Source organism: Drosophila subobscura, chromosome J (assembly GCF_008121235.1).
Source record: "Drosophila subobscura isolate 14011-0131.10 chromosome J, UCBerk_Dsub_1.0, whole genome shotgun sequence".
NCBI classification, from domain to species: domain Eukaryota; kingdom Metazoa; phylum Arthropoda; class Insecta; order Diptera; family Drosophilidae; genus Drosophila; species Drosophila subobscura.
The window spans coordinates 1504497-1522089 of NC_048532.1; the positions used below are offsets into that span (position 1 = coordinate 1504497).

Consider the following 17593-nt stretch of genomic DNA (forward strand, 5'->3'; position numbering starts at 1 on the left):
TTACTTTGAAGTGTGCGTGCAAAACATTTGGATGCTTACAGTTTTAAAAACTAAAAATTCGATCGTAAACAAAAAAATAAAATAAAACAGTTACAATTCCAACTGATGTTGGAAAAAAAACAAATAACGTTAAAAATAAAATATATAAAACAGTTTTCTAGAAAAAATCTAGAGAAGAAAAACGCAGAGCTTCGTCCACCATCAAATCCATAATTTAAATATCAAGATATAGAGAAGAATATAGAGAATCAAAATACATAAATTGCTATTTCTAAAATCCCCCTTATTAAAGCCCAAAGAACCTTGTGTCGAAGGTCGACGTTCCCCCCAGGCAAGGAGTTCCGCACATTCTCAAAACTAATTCGAGTGAACCGCGTAACTTCGTCTATCCCAAGCTGGGTAGTCCATTCCTTAACACAACGCCTGCGGGAGGCAGCACCAATCCCTCGCCCATACCCACTCTTGCGTCGGCTCCAGTGGCGGCAACAGGGGCGGCTAAACAATTGGCTCAGACCTTCCAGCTTTCCGCTAATTCCGCCTTCAATCTTGCCCTACCGCCGAGCTTTTACCGCCTACCAGGCAGCCCCAGCAGTAGCAGCAACCACACCGAGCCACAGGCTGTCACGCACACGGACTGCTCGGGCCTGGACTACGGACACGAGCCGGAGATGGATCTGATCAATCCGTACATGCGACACCACCATGCCATGGCCGCAGCGGACTACCAGCAGCAGCTAGCGGACTACCACAGTGCAGCAGCTGCGGCGGCGGTCTACGCGAACAACAACAACAACAACAGCAATAGCAACAACCATAACAGCAGTCCTCTGATGCTACTGAAAGCTGCGGCCCATGGTGGAGGCTTGAAGTCCTCTTCCGCTGAAGATTCCCCATCGACGACGCCGCCGCCCGCCTCATCACGCCTTCATTCAGAATCGTCGCCCTCGCCACGTTACGAGCACAATTCCAGTCCAGGCGTGGACAGCGCCAAGTCCTTCGCACTGAGCGGCGGCGAGGAGCAGTGCCAGAACAGCGAGTCCGCCAGTCCACCGCCGCCACTCGACTACAGCCCCGAGAACCTGACCAGTCGCGGCAAGCTGTACCACCACCACTCGGCCAATCCGCTGGCCCTGCACAACCACAACCATACACATAGTGGGCATCTCAACAACAACCACAGTGGACACTTCAACAACAACAACAACAATAACAGCATGAGCATGGAGCACAAGCTGCCGCTCAGCTTCCTGGGGCCTCCGCTGGCGGCCCTCCACTCGATGACCACGGAAATGAAGACGACCCAAGGGGGGTCCGGAGTGGGAGCCAGCAGCGGTCCCTCCTCCGCTGGCAACGGACTCTCCTATGGCCACAGTCCAAACGCCCATCTAATCAGCGATCGCGGATCGGGATGCAGTTCTTCATCGTCCTCCACCACGGCAACCACCACGAACAGCCAGGGAGCCCCCAATCCACATGGCATCGATACAATTCTGTCAAAACCACCGCCGGTCACATCGGCGGGTCTAAGTGCTTTAACAGGAGGTGAGTGTTAAATACACAGCTAAGTGTATGTCCAATGAGACGGATATACTATGCATGCAAAAACAAATTAAATTTTAAAATATGAAATAGATACAGGCCTTGAAGGAATCCAAACGGATAGAATTTAAAGAAATCGATTATGAAACACTTAAAAACACTTAAATGTGGACTATGTCAGTCAAAAATCTATCGTGGATTCTTTGTATTTCTGAAGAGCTTGAAACCATTTAACATTTGATTTAACACCATAGAAATGGGTCATATTTAATAATATTAAAATTAAACTTACCACTTCTAAAACACAACAACACATGCACACCAAGATCACCGCAGTACTAATTTGCATTGCCACAATCATTGAGAAATCTTGAAACATATATTACAAACCATAACCAGTATACCTCAATAGATATTATGCATGCTCCACTACCACAAATAAAAAACTAAAATATTCATTTTAAGTGCAGCAAAAAAGAGTTTCGCAAACAAACAAACCAATGAGAAAGAGCGCTCAAAATTTGTTTTGCGAATCCGGTTTGGCATGATTCCATAAAACGAAGCCTGGGGCCTGCCAGTCATTACACCTCTTTCCCGTACCATCATGTACAATCAGGGCAATTTTAGATATTGAGCACAGCAATTTCTATGAAATCCGAAATGATCATTATATCCAATTGCGAAATTACCACACAACGTAATGAGATATGCGTTTTAACTTAAATGTTGCAGCAATTAGTTGTCAAATTGTTCGTAATTAAATCAAAATGACACATGAAAAACGTGGGCCACAGAGGCGAATGGGGTGGAGTGTTAGTGGATACTCATGAGTGTGACGTTGTCGTTTCCATAAAATTATTTTTGATTTTTCCCTCTCTCGTCTATATGTTTCTGTCTCTGTTCCGACAGTTAAATGGATACCAATTGTAATTTGTGACAGCGGAGGGCATGAGACAGGGTGCTGACAATTTGCCATGGCATTTTTAATATATTTGAACGAGGGCGTTTATGTGATTAGGTCCGTTCGGTTTTTTGGCCAGCGAACAAAATGAATCTCATTCTTTAGATGACAAATTATTTAATGGCTTTTAATTAATCTGAACAAGTTTTCTTATTGAAATGGCGAATGAGTGATGCATGAGTGGGCAGAAAATTTGAACGAGTCGAGCAGAAATCTGATCAACTGGAAATAATCTTTTCAGAGAATTAGTTAATGGAGGTATTTGCGAGTTATTTAATAACTGATGATGAGTGACGAAATCTTAAACAGAACTCATTAGCAATCATTGTCAATAAATACACATATAATAATATGCCCCAAATTATTAGCCACTTGAACTAAGAGACAGTGCGGAAGTGTGTTTTTTGCATTATAAAAACTGTCAATCGAAAAATGGAAATTGAATATTCACATAGATTTTAGAATAGAGTTCAAGTTGGAAAATAAAATATATCATTAATTTGATCTAAACCTAAAATAATCAGCGACTGTTTTATATTTTTTCACATCCTACACAGCTGGCATTCCCCGCTTCTCTATTGCGGCCGCTGCAGCGGGCATGGCCCAGTATCTATCGCAGAGTCAGGGAGCGCCCCTGAAGACCCATGCCGGCCACATTGTGGACCGTACACACCTGTACTGGCCGGGACTGCAGGGACTGGTGGCCAACCCCATAGCGTGGCGAGAGCGACTATCCAATACGAGTGAGTACCAAAGAAAGCCTCAGTAACCAAACACTAATTTGCAAAATTCAAATGAGTCGATCGATCAATAATCAGGCCAGACTGAATGGTGCGCGTAATTTGGTTACGATTGTGAGCGGACTGTCAACGGGCACACCCCGTAGCGGGTTCCGACTTCCTGTTAGGAGGGGAAACCGTTAACAAAGCAGAGCGAATGGTCCCCTAATGATCGTGGTGATCAGGCGAGAGGCTCTCAAGTGATTACCAATATGATTTACAGTGGGGGCAAGACGAGACCGATCTTACAGTTGCAGTTCTGCTCCAGGCCCATCTACCATTGTCCAGCTCGTTAATTTGTGTTGAGAAATCACTTTAACACGATCGGAGAGTTCAGAGAGCACTCGCGATGACTCCACACAAAGTTCGATAATGATGATGATGATGGGTAGAGATGGAGTGTTAAACTCGAACATATGAAATATTAATTTACTGAATCGCTTTCGATCTGGGCTCTGGTTTCTGATTTCTGATCTGGTTACTTCATTATTATATTTATTTATAGGAGCCATCTCGCTCTCGCTCCCTCTCTTCTTCTGAGACCCTTAGCTCATTAAGTAATGTGGCACCATCTCGAGACTCCTTTTCCTTTTCCCAATTGTTTGTTTGTTTAAAGTCTCCCGCATCAGCATCAGCATTTGCCTCGCATTGGCAATTGATTTGATTTAGTACTATGGGCTACTGCTGCTGCTGCTGTTTGGCTTTTAATAGCGTCCATGATTGGGCACAAATGTGTTGGACCAAGTCGGAAATCGTTCACAATTTTCTTACATTGAAGCGATCGCAACTGGAGGAGGTATGTGTGCTGTGCCTATGTTTGTCTTGTGTTTGACTTGATTTCTCAAGTGCTTCGTGTGGTTAGGAGTCGAATAATGTTTAAGCTTTTGGTAGCTTTGTGGCCAACAGTAAGATAATATTGATTTAATTGATTTGCTAAACAGAGCTGGAGTTGGATACAGACTGAGTTGAGTTGATACTGATAGGATAGTCAGTGTGATGAAAGTAAATTAGGGAGAGAGCAAGTGGAAGAAAATAAAATAGGGGCCTAGCTAAGCCAGAGACTACATTTTTAAATCTAGACACATGTATATGTATGTACATACAAATGGAAATATACAAATGTATGGTGAATCATCAAGAGAGAACGTCTGGGCAAATGAATACAGTATACAAAAAGTGGGAGATCACACCTGTGGAAAAAATCGCTTCCGTGCAATAGCTGTCGAAGAAGCAATTGCCATCCAATAGCCTACGCTATCTATTCACCTACTATAGTGGATAGTGATATACGAGATATTATCAATCAATTGAGTTATAATATACCTGCACTTAAACGATCAAACCTTGCACGACGTACACGTCGTTAAATAATCTACTGATAGAGGAACGTGAAGTAAATGAATGGAGACGTGCCGATACTGCACAGGTTCGCGCAGCTCAAAATTGTATATACAGCAGAATCTCACAAATTAGAACCACTTTGTTCCTGGGGTGATTTAATTCATAAAAAACCATTTTAAATTTTGTTCAAATTTTTAACTTTATGTTTTAAATTTTAGATATGACCTTCAGTCATCAACTGACATACATATGTAAATTTTAACAAGACTATCCAGCGTTTGTACTTACAAAATGAAAAACTCCGTATTTTTAGGTAATAAACGTAATCTTTCAGAAATTTAAACCGGTGGTTCTAATGCAGCTGCATTAATGAATTAAAATGTTCGGTCCTAATTTCTGAACAATTCTAATTGTGAGCATTCTGATTTGTGAGATTCTGCTGTGTATAGATTGAAAATTGTCTATTTTGTACCCGGTACTAGAAGGGAAAATAGGGTATATTGTTTCTGTGATCGGAGGACTGTGCGTTACGCCCAGAAGGAAACGTTTCCGACCCTTTAAAGCCGAATCGATGTAGCCATGTCAGCCTGTATGTCCGTCTACAGCTTCAGAAGCCAAATTTGGCAGCCAGTCTGCTGTGATATCACACTGATATAAGTATATTTATACATCTCGTCGACAATTTCTGACAGTCTTTCCACAGTTTTAAAGATACGAGAAAACCAAAAACGCAGTTCCGTAAAGAATACAATGTCTAGCAGTTCCTTGAATTATTAGATTGGATTATTATTATAGCCAGGACGTAGAAATTCATTTGATTCATTCATTTATTGGCTACCTGCACTCCCTGCAGCAACCGATTACCAGCTGCTCATTCTCTGCCTATCTCATTCTAACTTATGTAGATGACAGATATAGAAAAACTATGTAAAATGTAAACAGTAATATTTTTATGTATGCATGTGAGCATGTACATAAGTATTTACATAAATGCATACATACATATGTTACTAACTGAGTACCATGTAAAAAGTTAAGTCGCTTTCAAAGGCGACTCACAACGTTCCTCCTCGTTTTTATAATAAATCTGCAGTTTATCTGAAGTTTCTCTGATAACAAGAGACAACGTTCGCCGGGTTCGCTAGATATACATATATTTAATATACCCCCAAAGTTCTAACGATTTTCAACTTTTTTGAATTGTATAATTTCAATATATTTATTTGATTGTGCACTGTAAGTCCACCCAGTGGCTCCCGTACATTTGGTGACCCAAATGATTAATCACAAGTACATCCCTGGCGATAACTAACCTCTCTATAGAATGCTGGCACCAACTGAACTGATAAACCAATAGAACCTAACGCGATACAAGACCACTATCAACAGTTATGGCAACAAACATAATCCTCTGAAATGTAATAAAAAAAACAGCAACAACAACATCAAAATCTCAATGAGCTTGCAAAAACGGAAAGCCCATAAATTGCCATTAATAAATTGCCAAGCAAATATTAATAATAATAATCGTATGATAGCATGGTCGGGTGGGGTCGGATCGAATCAAATGAAAAATTCCAGGCATAATCAAAGAGTAAATAATGCCAGTTAGAAAATATTCGCAATCCGAATAAGCTAACCAAATGCAATTTCATTATTAATAACAAATAGACAATGCGGAAAACATCATGCAAAAAACCAGAGCTCTCTTTTGAGCGCACACTAAACTACGGCCATAATGCCGGTGCCGTTCGAACGGAACGCGTTCCCGTGTGTGTGAGTGTGTGCGTGAGTGTCGAGTGCGCATACGCCCACAATGGCAGTGCTGGGGATGTGACTGTCTTTCAGTCTTGTTAACATGACAGCCTACATGCACATAGACACGCACAAACACACATTTATTTTAAGCCTGTCCCCATTTTAGGATAAAACAAAAAATAAAACACACCAACCCTAGACGTGCTGACGCTGCGTCTTCCTCGCCTATGTCTAGATAATAATGTGGCAACATATTCTCACAGCGTCTGGGTCTATCCTTATCTCCCTATATACATTATTCAACTCGTATACAGTGCACATACATTCATACAATGTAAAGCAACAGCATAGCGAATCCATTCCGCTGCTTTAACATTGTTTTCGGTCTAAAAAGTTGGGGTTTTCTTGTTTTGCCGTCTGGGCCAGCAGCTGTCGCATCTCTTTTACCATAAATATGTATGTTTATATTCGACTAAAAATAAAGAAATATATTCGAAAGTCAATTGAATATATTCATGTAAATAGCAGAAATATGAGAATGTTTTACGGCGGCTAAAGTTAACCGATACAAACATTATGTGGAAACAATGACCAGAGAAACTGACGATTGAAACATGTTTTTCAAATTCGCTTTTATGGCTTGTTATTGTGGGTTGTGTGATTCCGAAATGTCTATACCATATTTATTTTTCTGTTATCACCAATATACATACAAAAAGACACGAATTTATTAGATGCTAGGTAGAGGTCTTGATAAGGTTGATAAGTTGGTAAGGAATGTTGTGTAAGATTAGATGATTTCAGATGGTTTAAATATTTGGATTGAACACATAGTGCTATTTTCTTGAAGAAATTGTCAAATCAATGATTATTTGCACCAACTAAGTAATAACTATGTATAAATGTAGTGCCTTGAAATCTAATTAGTTTAAATCAATTTTAATTTTTGTATGTTAACCAAGTCTTTTTTGCATTAAATGTATTTTTAGTCGAACCAAACTTGTTTCCACCCCCTAATTTCCAAAGTTTGCTCACATATATTCACACACATACATGTTCACATATTGCACATACATACATACATATTTGCACGTGCTTTAAAAAAGGAAAACCGTACAAAATATAATGCGAGACAACCACATTCTGCTAATAAAATAATTAACTTTAACATAAAAAGTAAATACAGAGAGGGGGGAAAAAGTCGAGCCATTAATTCAGAGAGAGCCGGCAACAAAAACCGCATACAGCGTTTGACACAATTCATTAAGCTTAATGAAGACAGCGAGAGAGACAGCACGAGCCTGCCTAGCTGTTGCGTTTAATTAAAATTCAAGTGGCATTTTGTGTGTCAGGCACTCTGGCATTCCCGTTCCCAGCATCCCTCGTCCATAATCCAAGCGAAACTTGTGCTTTAAGCATATAATCGGGCATAAAACAGGCCATAAAACAATGCACAGAAAGAGATGGCAACAGTGGCACTTAATGAGACAGAGAACCCACCAAGCATCCAACCAACCAACCTACCATCCTACCTGAGTGTGTATAAAAAGATTCAGATAAGTCGCAGGTGAGTCGAGTCGAGCAGGCTTGTGGCAGGAGGGGTTTGGCGTCCGCACAACCAGATTGTGATGAAAATTGTACAAGATTGTGCTGAGAAGGCATTGGTTGAAAGGCGTTTGTGTTGGTGCTCAGTTGAACCTGTATTTAAGTTTCTTATTTTGGTTGAAAAAAGTATCCCAGTTGAGGTTTTTAATCATTTGAAAAAGAAACACAATTTTAATATTAACTTCCAGTCACACATACAAATGTATTTTCATACATACAACATACATACATACATACATATGTATGTGCATACATCCATGCAAATGTGCATCCTCTCAAAAATCCATGCAGCTGCTGTTATCGCCTGTCTATCAACATTTGGTTTTAACAACTGTCTCGCCGAAGGCCAGACTCACTCATCGCACTTCCGCCCCGTCACACCCGATAATAAATGACTTTTTAATATTTTCAATAACGGAAACATTTACACAAAACAGCACACGCCCACCAGCCTCTGCCGCTCTCCTAAAACAGAGGTGGAGAAAATGTCCAAAAATATTAACGCCATAAAAAATTATTGGGAGTAAAAGAAAATGAAACAAAAAACGGCAAAAGGTGGAAGTGGAAGGATAAAAACGAGGATTTAGCTGGAGGCAGGAAAAGTGCAAATGCAGCGTTGCCAACAGGGTGACTTATGCGATTATAGCCAACTGCCGCTGACTCTGTGGAAGAGGTTGCAGAGGTCGGTAAGGGGGACGGAGCGAAGAGAAGATCTCCCCTCTGCCAGATCCATTTCGTTGGAATGCGTTTGAGGGCCGTGACATGAGCAAATAAACGCTTCATATTTGTAGGTTATTTATGAGGGTCCTTTGCAGGACGCAGCTGCCAACCGCCAAGCTACCCGAGAGCAGAGCACGAGACAGAGAGAGTGAGAGGCAGAGACAGCTATAGAGACCATAGAGAATACAAAAAAGTTATCACTGCCACAATTTTTTTTGCCGGTATTATTCTTGTTACATTGTCGACCTCCCCAATCCCGGGATGGTACACACCATGTTCCCCTTTATTGACAAGTTCCTGTTAAGCTCCAGAATTGTCTGTGAAACAAACAAAAACCTTAAAAATTGAATGCTAAAAATTTGCAAGGGATTTTTCTTTCAATATCCAGATGGGATGGAAATACAGTAGGTCTTGTGGCTAGTGATGAAAGCTGTGTGAAACACGGCATACACGAGAAGATGGGATACGAGTAGAGCCTGCAGAAAGAACTAGACTACATAGGAATGATGGAAATAAGCAGGGGGAACACACACAGCTGTGATTGAACTAACATTTACATTGTAAGAAAATGCAGTTCCCTTTTATCCCATTCTAATCATAATTCCTAACTCCTTTTCTCCCCACTTCCTTCATAAAAGACCTTCAGTACTTATTTTAATTGCAATCCTTTTTTTTCCTCCATGACGTAACCAACAAAAATGTATCCTTATCTGTGTGAAAGCTGTTAGAAATAATCATTTAAATTAATAATTTTGCACGAATGCCACCAAAGTATCATAAAGGGACTGAAAGTTTCCACCCAAACCGTGCACAGGAGGCCACAACCTAAAAAAGGAGTTCCATGCATGTCGCCAGCCCCGGAACCACCCCGTCCATCCCCTTGAGGGTAACGGCTGTCTGTGGCTTTGCCTTTTACCAACCTCATTTCCCTTTTTCTTTCTCCGCCGGCTCTTTCTGGTGCATATTTAGTTAAATCATTTCACATAATTAGGGATCATTTAATAATGGGGTGACATTAATTGAAAAGACACACACACACAGACACCCTGGCAGCCCTGCCATAGGCGCACACCCACCACAACTGCCTCACACTCCAATCTCTTTCCCATTCCCTTGGCTTCCGTTTCATTTTATGACCACCCACCGACCATGTCCACTTGACTGACTTTACGAGCCGACAGAGCACGTTCATACATTCCACGTTCTCCCCCAGTTTCATCTCCGAAAGGGGCGTGACTGCCAGGATGGGCGTTTTGTTTTTGGAGCGACCACTCGGTCTGCTTTTATTGGCCTCTCGACATTGACGCCGTCGTCGTCGCTTTGGCTAATTGATTTTAATGAAGGCTCCGAGAGCCCTACCCTGCATCAACCATCACAGAAAAAAGTTTCGGTCCCCATGCTGGCCTGACTTATAAATTGCTGCGGTCAATTTGGGTTTGTTAATTGTGCAAACGTGTGCATAGGGATTTTTCTTCTGTTCTTTTACATTTAGGATATATATTTAGTGCCCATATTGTAAATAGAGAGCAATTATTATTTGGTTATTCTGCGACAGGACATAAATATAAAATACAAAAATACAATAATTATCTTGAGTAAACTTGTATTATTTAAAATTATAGCCAAATATCGTTACAACTTTAGTAGTTTCAGTAATTCTATTTGTTTGGTGGAAATAGCTGCTCAAAACCATGCTTAAATCCTTACTGTCAAATTACCAGCTGTCGCTGTTGTAAACAATTAATAAATGTCAAAAAACTTTTCTGCCTCAACCTCGACATCCTTTAGCTTCCACCCGAACTTGGTCCTCTCGCCCATATTTTGTGGCGACTTTATTTTATAATGCATAATTAACATTTGAGGGACAATAAAGGGAAAAGCTTGTAAGCAAAATGCTCAAATGTTTGAGTTTCTAAGATCTGAAAAGTTTCTTGAGAGCTGTCATAAATATTCAGTTTGAAAGTAATAATTGTTTTCTTGTGTGAGAACGGATAGAGTGGGAATGAAATAACTAAGAAACAAATTCGAACTCTCTCATTTCCAGTGTCCGCCAATCTATCGCAGTCGCATCAGCACCATCAATCGAACGACAAGGATGGCAAGAAGAAACACACCCGCCCAACATTCAGTGGTCAGCAGATCTTTGCCCTGGAAAAAACATTCGAGCAAACGAAATATCTGGCTGGACCAGAGCGTGCCAAGCTCGCGTATGCCTTAGGAATGTCCGAATCGCAGGTTAAGGTAAGCACAACCGACGCTCAAAGCTCAAACTCCCTGACACGAACTGGGACCGAAACAGAAACCCTTGCTGTATGCAAATTAAAAACCCATAAAAATGGCGGACCAAATAAAGGCCAAAAAAGGTAGAAAAAAGTGAAGACAAACTCACATTAATCGCCCTGTTTTCTCTGACAAATTTGCATTTTTATTGAAAGCTAACTCTCGTGGATTTTTTGGCCTCGCGCCGAACACACAAAATGGCGCCCAGACCCTGTCGTCTGTTCCCCAAGGACTTAGTGCATCACCCCATAATACACCATTTTAAAGTTTCCTTTTTCCCCCCAACATCCCAAAAAAAGGGAAGAAATTGTTATCAACAAATAAATCCTTTGTGTCGTCAAATTTGTTGTCGTCAACTTTTGCTGTAATCCGCACCCTTCGAAACGCACGTGTCATTGTCTATGGTCCGTGGTTTTGCCACCCGATTCGCGTCTGCCGGGGCGCATCTGTATCTACATTTTGGGTCTCCCCTCTTTAGGATTGTAATTTTGAATTAGTTGTAAGCCGGCGCAGGTTAATTGGTTTGCGGTGGCGCTTAAGTCGGGGAGCGGGAGAGAACGAGTTTGTGTTGGACAAGGAGGAACATTTCAAAGTCTTGATATGGTTGCATTCAATTAATGAAGGAGTGTTTGATAAGTCCCTCGGAGAGTAATGCTAAAATATTTAGATGAAAGTATTAATGAAAATATTTGGAATATCAATAAAAAAACAAATTAAAATTGAATTTCCTTGTCGTTCACTACCTGAGGAAGGAGTCTCTTGCATTGCAGTTTCATCAGATTTCCTCATTAGAATGACATGATTGCCTCGTCTGTGCGACAGTTGCAACATCCCCTTCTCGCACCACGCTTACACACAACAGTGCCAAAATCAGTTGAGAGTGGAAAAGAAATCACGTTTATGATGAGGGAAAATGATTAATTGCCAAAGAATGAGGCACAGGACAAAAACATAGTGGAAGAAAGAGTGGTAAAGGAGGAAGCGAGATAGAGATGGATAGATGAACATTCAGGATTGATGGCTGGAGCTGCAGCTAAATATGCGTCATTTTGTGCTAAGACTAAACAGATATCAGACAGAGAAGGATATGGAAAGTGGGAAAGTGGGAAAGTGAGAAAGTGAGAAAGAGAACGCACTGATGACGAGTACAAATGGACAGAGAGATGAATCGAAACTGCAGGATTGGGTTGAGTCTGAACCCCATCTGCTCTGGGCGCAGTCCTCAGTCTCTGGTCTCGTCTCGTCTCGTCTCTCTGATAGACATGCCAAATGACTGCATGACTTTTGGGTGAGTGTAAATTAAATTCTGGGATGGCACAGAGTACAGATGAGACAGAGAGAGGGTCAGGCCAACGACGAGGATGCCAGCTTCATACATATTCAATTAGTATGCGTGCATGTGTGCCTCTGAGGGAGCCTGTGTACCGTGTGACAGAGCCAGATGAAAAACAGCCATGACGATGATAGTATGCAAATTGACAAGCAAAAAGGCAGAGCTGGACAACAGACAACAGCCGCCCACAGGCAGGCCCCCAGCCAAATTATGACAGACACACTCACGAACCGCACCCCAAATGCAAAGCAGGCAGGATACCGTGCATTTGTATCTGTGCCGTATGTGTGTAGGCTCTTGGCCAAATGATCTTGACAAGAATAATTGCGCTGTTATCATAATTAAAACCGTTTTTGGACACGCACACACCCAGGGACTCACAGTCCTTTGGTCCTTCGTTTTAGCAATCATTTAATGCAAATGGTCGGCATTTTGTACGCTCTGATGAGAAGGAGACACCCGCCTCGGCCCGCACTTCTCTCCCCGGTTGAGTTATAGCGTCTGTGGCCATTATTAATGACTTCCATGTGTGGGAAGAGATTCCAGATTCCCTGGCATAGTTAGCTCCATTCCCTGCAATAAAATTATTGCATGTTTTGTTGTTATAGCTTTTTCGTGATTTTTACCCAGACCCCTCCGTTGTCGTTTGCATAAATGTAATGGCATTATGGATCCTCTGATTGTATAGTCCATGTATGTAAACACTCTGGGTTGGATTGTTTTACCAATGTTCGGTGGATAATTTGAATGGGAACAGGGACGAAGCTGAAGCAGAAGTGCTCTGTTTTGCTTGCAGAGAATTGAATCATCATCTAATTGGATAAAGCCTTTTAGGGGGGGTTGTGGTTATGAATGAATGTTTAGAAAGTTAAGAGATTCGTTGTAAATATACTAATCTGAGCTTGTAACTAAGTCCGTTTGGTAAATTACTAGAAGGTGCTGCATTGAGGAAGCTTTAAATCAAATCTGCTCCTCCAAAGAGCTCAGCTTGTGTAGTGGGGGAGGGGTTTCCAAGGGTTTTCTAATTCGATTATTTTGCAATGTATTTCAATCTGTTCAGAATATTTACGGAGACGCAGACACCTTTTAACATTTTGAAGCAATTATCAATTCTCGACTATCATAAAATATCTTTGGCAAAGTGCTATTTATAATGGATGGAAAGAAGATTTTTTTATTGTTAAAATGTCTTTTTATGAGCTGTCGGTGGTGAAGAGACAAGAACGCATAATTAGCACCAGAATAATGAAAGCTTATGGACCAAATCCAATTCCAGAAGACAGTGAGAAGTGACAGTTTGGCAACGACAAAGAACGATATCTGACGAAACCTGACGGTTCAGCAAGCTGACATAAAACCTTATGACAGAAGAGAAATGAAATAGTGTCTAATTGATTTTTTTTCGGGATGAGAAGGAATGCCATTGTGTCTGGCTAATGGATATGATTGTGTGTTAATGAATGGGTCGGGCCAGACATTTATCTACATATTCATTTTGCTTTTCTAGCATTCTCGTATAACAGACACTTACGAAGTGGACTTATAGGTTCGCCATCATTGCCCAGCAATTAGTCAAATAACCAAAAAAAGGAAAAACCAAATGCATTTTTATGGTCTTAACTCTGGGATAGCTTCAAGTTTATGGCTACCAAATACAAAATGAAATAAATCACAAACTCACATAAATACGGGGAGAGCCCGTGCCCGAGCGCATATAAAGAGCGCGGGCGAGTGTACGCGGGTTTACGAATTCGAGAATTTACGAGCCAGAACTACAAAAAAACAACAAAATTCTGTGGCCCAATATGAGAAAAAAGCAAAGAGCGTGGCCACATCCACAGCCAACTTAGCAGCAGATCTGAGAGGTACATATAAGAGGAATGGGAGTAAAATTAGGGGTCGATGTTACCAAAAAGGCACTCGTATTGGGAGTCGGAGAGAAGCCATGCTGTAAATTTTCATGACTTTTAGGTATGCCTCTACTACGACCTGTCACCCCACACCCTTCATCTCGTCTTGCACACAGGACGCGTAAACAAATAAATTTCCAATTTGGCCAAAGAGTCATATATTTCGCTTTGAGGGATCGAACATCGGGAAAGAGGTTTGTTTTTGACATCCCTTCGATTCCTACGAAATTTACATAACACTTTTTATCCTTATCTGGGGCCCACCTGACAGACAGCTGGACGGGATGAGACGGCACCTCCCGCTGTGGTGGCAAAATGGAATATGTTTTATAACATTTTCCTTTTTGTTTTGTTCTTTTCGGTGTGCTGTGCTGTGCTGTGATGTTATGCTGCAATAAATAAATCCGAATACGTATTCGAAATCGAAATCGAAGCGTAACGTGACCACGTCAAATTGATTGCCACAACATTTGATTGACTTTGACATGTTGACTGTCATAAATCCTGCTTCCCTTGACCACCATCTTTTCGCCAGTACCAGTACCTGTCCACGCGGCATCTAAGTTATCTTCTGCTGTTCTCCGTTTGCTAGAAAAGTGTGTAAAGCAATCTTTAAAAGAGGAATAAATGCACACATAAATTAAAGCAGAACCAATTCAATTTCAATTGAAATAAATTTCATTTCGTTTATCAGCGGAAATCTAATACATATTCAGTACTTGCATACATAAGTATAACCAAATGTTGTTCCAGAAGCTCGGAGTACTCACAAAATTATAGCCTGAATTGCTCTTTTACATGAATATTCCACAAAACCCTGCAATCTGTTGTCATTTCCAACAGTCTCAACTATGCTTTAGTGGGTGCTATATGACGCATACACATTTCGTTATGATGTCTACAAAAAGGGAAAAGGGAAGGAGATGGAGATGGAGATGGAGGCAGCAGGATGTTCCTGCTACTTGCCCCAAGCTCGTTTTTCCTTTTTACCCATGGCTCAGAGGCAAATCCCGTAACAACATGGACACAGATGTTACCAAAAAATAATGACCATGAAAAGCAGCCTTAATGATGCCAACTAATGTTGCTGTTGTTGGTGTTGCTTTTGTTGTTGTTGGATGTCTGTTGTTTTTTCGAGGGCCAAGACAGAAAGTTCGAGACTGACTCTGCCCCTTCCCTACCTTCTTTGGCACAGTGTCAGCGTCGTGTTGGTGTGCCTGCTGCCTCTGCGGCATGTAACACACGAGAAATATTAATTGTATTTTTATTTCGCATAATGTTACATATAATAATTACACAAATGCGCAAATTAAGTTGTAAATTATGCTGTATCTGGTTTAATTGCACCTCTGGTCTGGATGTTGTTCCTTGCCATGATTTGGCTACGGTTATGGTTGTAACAGTTATAACGGTTTGGGATAGGGGGAAATATAATTTCATTGATATTTTGTATACTGTGTTCTGGTATGAGTGTGAACATCATATCTATATGAACCGAATATGATTCAACTCTGCCTGCGAATTGCCCGCTTGTACTTCCGAAAGCTGACTGAAATCTGATGTACAACCAACCTCTTACATTAAGTGCCCACTTAGAAGCTTTGTTAATGATTGTAGCTGCACGAAGCTACCAAAAATCTGCTCCATCATCAAACAAATGTAGAAATTATTCCGATTCCGAAGCAGAATACGCCTCCACCCCCACCGCCACCGCCACCGCAGCGGCAGCAAAGGAGGCAAGTTACAAAACGTGCCTGGATGGGACTCGGCACTGGAGGGGTGGTGATTCCCTGTTTAAAACAGGCTGTGAGAGCGGTTGGGCGTCAGTGGGGGAGATGGCACAACATATGTTGCCACAGGGCGAGGCAAACGAGGCTGGCAAAATGAAGCGCAACCAAAGACGTTAGTCATGGTTTTGTGCATAGTTTTTGCGGCCGCTGCTGTTGCTACTGCTGCTGCTGCTGCTACTGTTGGGCAGCATTTGCCATTTGGCTGTCCAGGGCTTAATATTGTCTTAATTGAGGGTTAACCGGCGTTGATGATGCGACTTATGGGCTGTTGAGGCAGCCCTCGCAGGACTTAATGACTTTGACAATGTGACTCGCCTAATTACACATGCCGCAAGCGTTTGATTTAAACCTGGAATTTTAATAGCACTTATAAAGTTTTACTTACATATATTATTTCGCTTATTTTTTCAACTGCAGGTTTGGTTCCAGAACCGTCGCACCAAATGGCGCAAGCGGCATGCGGCGGAAATGGCCACGGCCAAGAGGAAACAGGACGATTTGGGTGGCGATAACGATGGCGACTGCAGCGAGACCATGGACAGCGACAACGAGAGCCTCGACATGGGGGAGACCCCGGCCCAGAGCAAGAGATGTCGCAGCAACAGCTCCTCCCAGCAGCAGCAGCAGGATAATTATCGTCATTAAAACGAATTTACCCCCGGCAATGGAATGAAATTAAATGGAATGAAATATACAATACTTAAAATAATTTTCAAATGCCAGCTAATTAGCTAACAACCAAGCAAAAGGCAGCCACGCAGCCACGAAAGCAGCAGCAAATAGCGAACAAATTTCAACAAAGTTTTGTCTTAATTTTAAGGTTTTGCCACTTTACCGTCTTCTGAAGACTTATGCGAACATAATTTTCTCATTTTCCCTCACTATGTCTCACTAGTTTTCCCACTCTGTTTATTATGTGTGTAAATATATATATTAATTTTATAAATAATACTGAAAAAGAAACTTAATTAACTTCTCTTTTTGATAAGAATTTAACAAGAAGAGAACAACTCAAAAAACTTTAAATGAATTTATTACATATTGTATGTTTAGTTTATAATCCCTAAATTTAATGTAATCACGTGCGTTGGAACAGACTTTAGTTCTTAAATATTAAATCTATTTATGTGTGTACACATATAAACTATTAACGATTAATTATGCTAACTGAGATTGCGTGAACAATATTCATAATATTGGCGATGACACTGAGGATGCGGATGATGATTAACTATTCAAGTAAATTATGTGTAAAATGTATTTAAATTAAATTGTAATTTTAATTATTTCAAATTGATAAAGAATAAAACAAAAAGAGAAATTATGAAAACCATTTGGAAATTCTGTGATGCAATAACTAACAACGAATGGTTACAATTATCAATCGATATATTAGCAATCAGGATGAAATCGAAATAGTGACTTTTATCACTATGTTCATTATTCAACCTTTGTCTCTAGCTCTTCTGTTCTGCATCTCAAAACACCAAGCTTATGTACGTCTAGAGTCTACACTTAAAAACAGATATACAAATGTACTATACATGAAAGATAGTAATGGCTTAGCCAACAATCCG

General features: G+C 40.9%; 1 protein-coding gene across 2 annotated transcripts; it reads left to right on the forward strand.

Annotated features, from left to right (window-relative positions):
• The first annotated feature begins 224 nt into the window (after positions 1–224).
• Positions 225–16931, forward strand: LOC117894854 (homeobox protein Nkx-6.1). Of its 2 annotated transcripts, XM_034802109.1 has the most exons (4): positions 225–1542; positions 3058–3243; positions 10748–10944; positions 16434–16931. In XM_034802109.1, the coding sequence occupies exons 1-4, from the start codon at positions 669–671 to the stop codon at positions 16659–16661; spliced, it is 1485 nt and encodes a 494-aa protein (XP_034658000.1). In that variant the 5' UTR covers positions 225–668; the 3' UTR covers positions 16662–16931. The 2 variants fall into 2 exon arrangements, with proteins under 2 accessions (XP_034658000.1, XP_034658002.1); XM_034802111.1 differs by lacking the exon at positions 3058–3243.
• Positions 16932–17593: the final 662 nt, after the last annotated feature.